Source organism: Halyomorpha halys, unplaced genomic scaffold (assembly GCF_000696795.3).
Source record: "Halyomorpha halys isolate HHAL.00 unplaced genomic scaffold, Hhal_1.1 Scaffold534.1, whole genome shotgun sequence".
Lineage (NCBI taxonomy): Eukaryota > Metazoa > Arthropoda > Insecta > Hemiptera > Pentatomidae > Halyomorpha > Halyomorpha halys.
In genome coordinates this window covers 70368-71716 of record NW_027112374.1, presented here as the reverse complement: position 1 = coordinate 71716, position 1349 = coordinate 70368, and the positions used below count along the sequence as shown (strand labels likewise).

General features: G+C 31.7%; 1 protein-coding gene across 4 annotated transcripts in view; it reads left to right on the top strand.

Annotated features, from left to right (window-relative positions):
- The window catches only part of LOC106684014 (phosphatidylcholine translocator ABCB4), a 67136-nt gene that overhangs the window by 39008 nt on the left and 26779 nt on the right, over positions 1 to 1349 (top strand). For 3 of the 4 annotated variants that reach the window (XM_067050264.1, XM_067050265.1, XM_014425835.3), the window contains exon 1: positions 1050 to 1151. Coding sequence is in view for 1 of the 4 variants with exons in the window: in XM_014425834.3 (XP_014281320.1) it covers positions 799 to 945; positions 1050 to 1151 (249 nt within the window). In the remaining 3 variants the exon portion in view is untranslated. Of the gene's footprint in view, positions 1 to 798; positions 946 to 1049; positions 1152 to 1349 lie in introns of those variants that run through there. The other variant, XM_014425834.3, reaches the window with a different exon arrangement.

Here is a 1349-nt window from a genome sequence, read left to right as displayed (position 1 = left end):
AATTGGAGTTCTGGCAATGGTCAGATTCTCCACTCAAGTTGAGTTTTGCGGCTTTAACGCACTTGCTCAGCCTCCACTGGCTCATTACCAGTGATCCGGCGAGAGGGATGCGCTGGGATCTCTTGAGCTCTGCTCTACCCCTCACACATTGGGGATAGAGTGGGCTCAGGGATCCTAAGGTCGATTGTGTAAATATTGTATATATTATTTTATCATTATGTTATTTTATTTATTTATTTTTCATACAGATAGTTTGATTATGTTCATCTTGTCTATTCTTTTGTTTGTATATATTTTAAGAGATTTTTTTTTTATTATGTTTTTTTTTATTTTAGTATGTATGAGATAATTTATCACTATTACCTATTGCCTACAACTGTGTGGCAGATTGTAATATATATCAATAAACAAAGATTTGTCCCTATTTAAACAAAGAAACTAACTACTACATACAAAACTTCACTAACAGTACATTTTTTATGAAATGTTGATTCTAAAGAAACTATATCTCAGGAACTATTGGGCTCATATTTTAATAAATTGACTCTACTTTCAATGACTTTCTATTAAGTTTTCTAGTATTTTTGGTAGTTTTAATGATATGGAGCTCAAAATGAAAAATTATTATTTGTTGTTTTTTAAACAATTTCCATTTTATATCTTCTTTAACTATACTTGGCTGACTTGACAATTTCATTTAATGATAATAGTTTTCACTAAAGTAATGAAAAATTACGGTAAAATAATTGCCTTTTTTTTCTCCTCTTGAGCTCTTGTACTATAAGTGATCTTATGCAGTTACACTATGCGAACAAGAAGGACATGGCTATCCTGATGACGAGTATCTTCACTGCAATTGGAATGGGATTCATTTCACCATTCAATGTGTACCTCCTCCTAACTTCGGTTCTAACGATATTCATCAGAGCAGAAACACCGGGAAATGTGAGTATAAAAAGTATTCCTCATGAATAAAATTATTGTTATCAGTATTTTATTAAATTAAAAAAAAATATTATAAATACAAGTATTTTTTCGATAAATTGCAGCCATACAACATCTCTATGATTGAAGAGATTCCAAACTTCATAGAGTTCGGCTATGGTTATTTCATTTTTGGAGGATTTACATTATTGCTTGGCATCATTCAAGTAAGAAATCATTTAGTTTACATTTTTTTATTTTGTTTTATAAAATACATTAAGGTATGTGGCTCAGATATAGTCTACCTAATGTTTGAACAGCTGTAGCCATGGGTGTAGGCAGGATTTCGTCCTGGGAGGAGTAGACCTCAACCCAGAGGAGCACACACACACACACACACACACACATATATATATATATATATA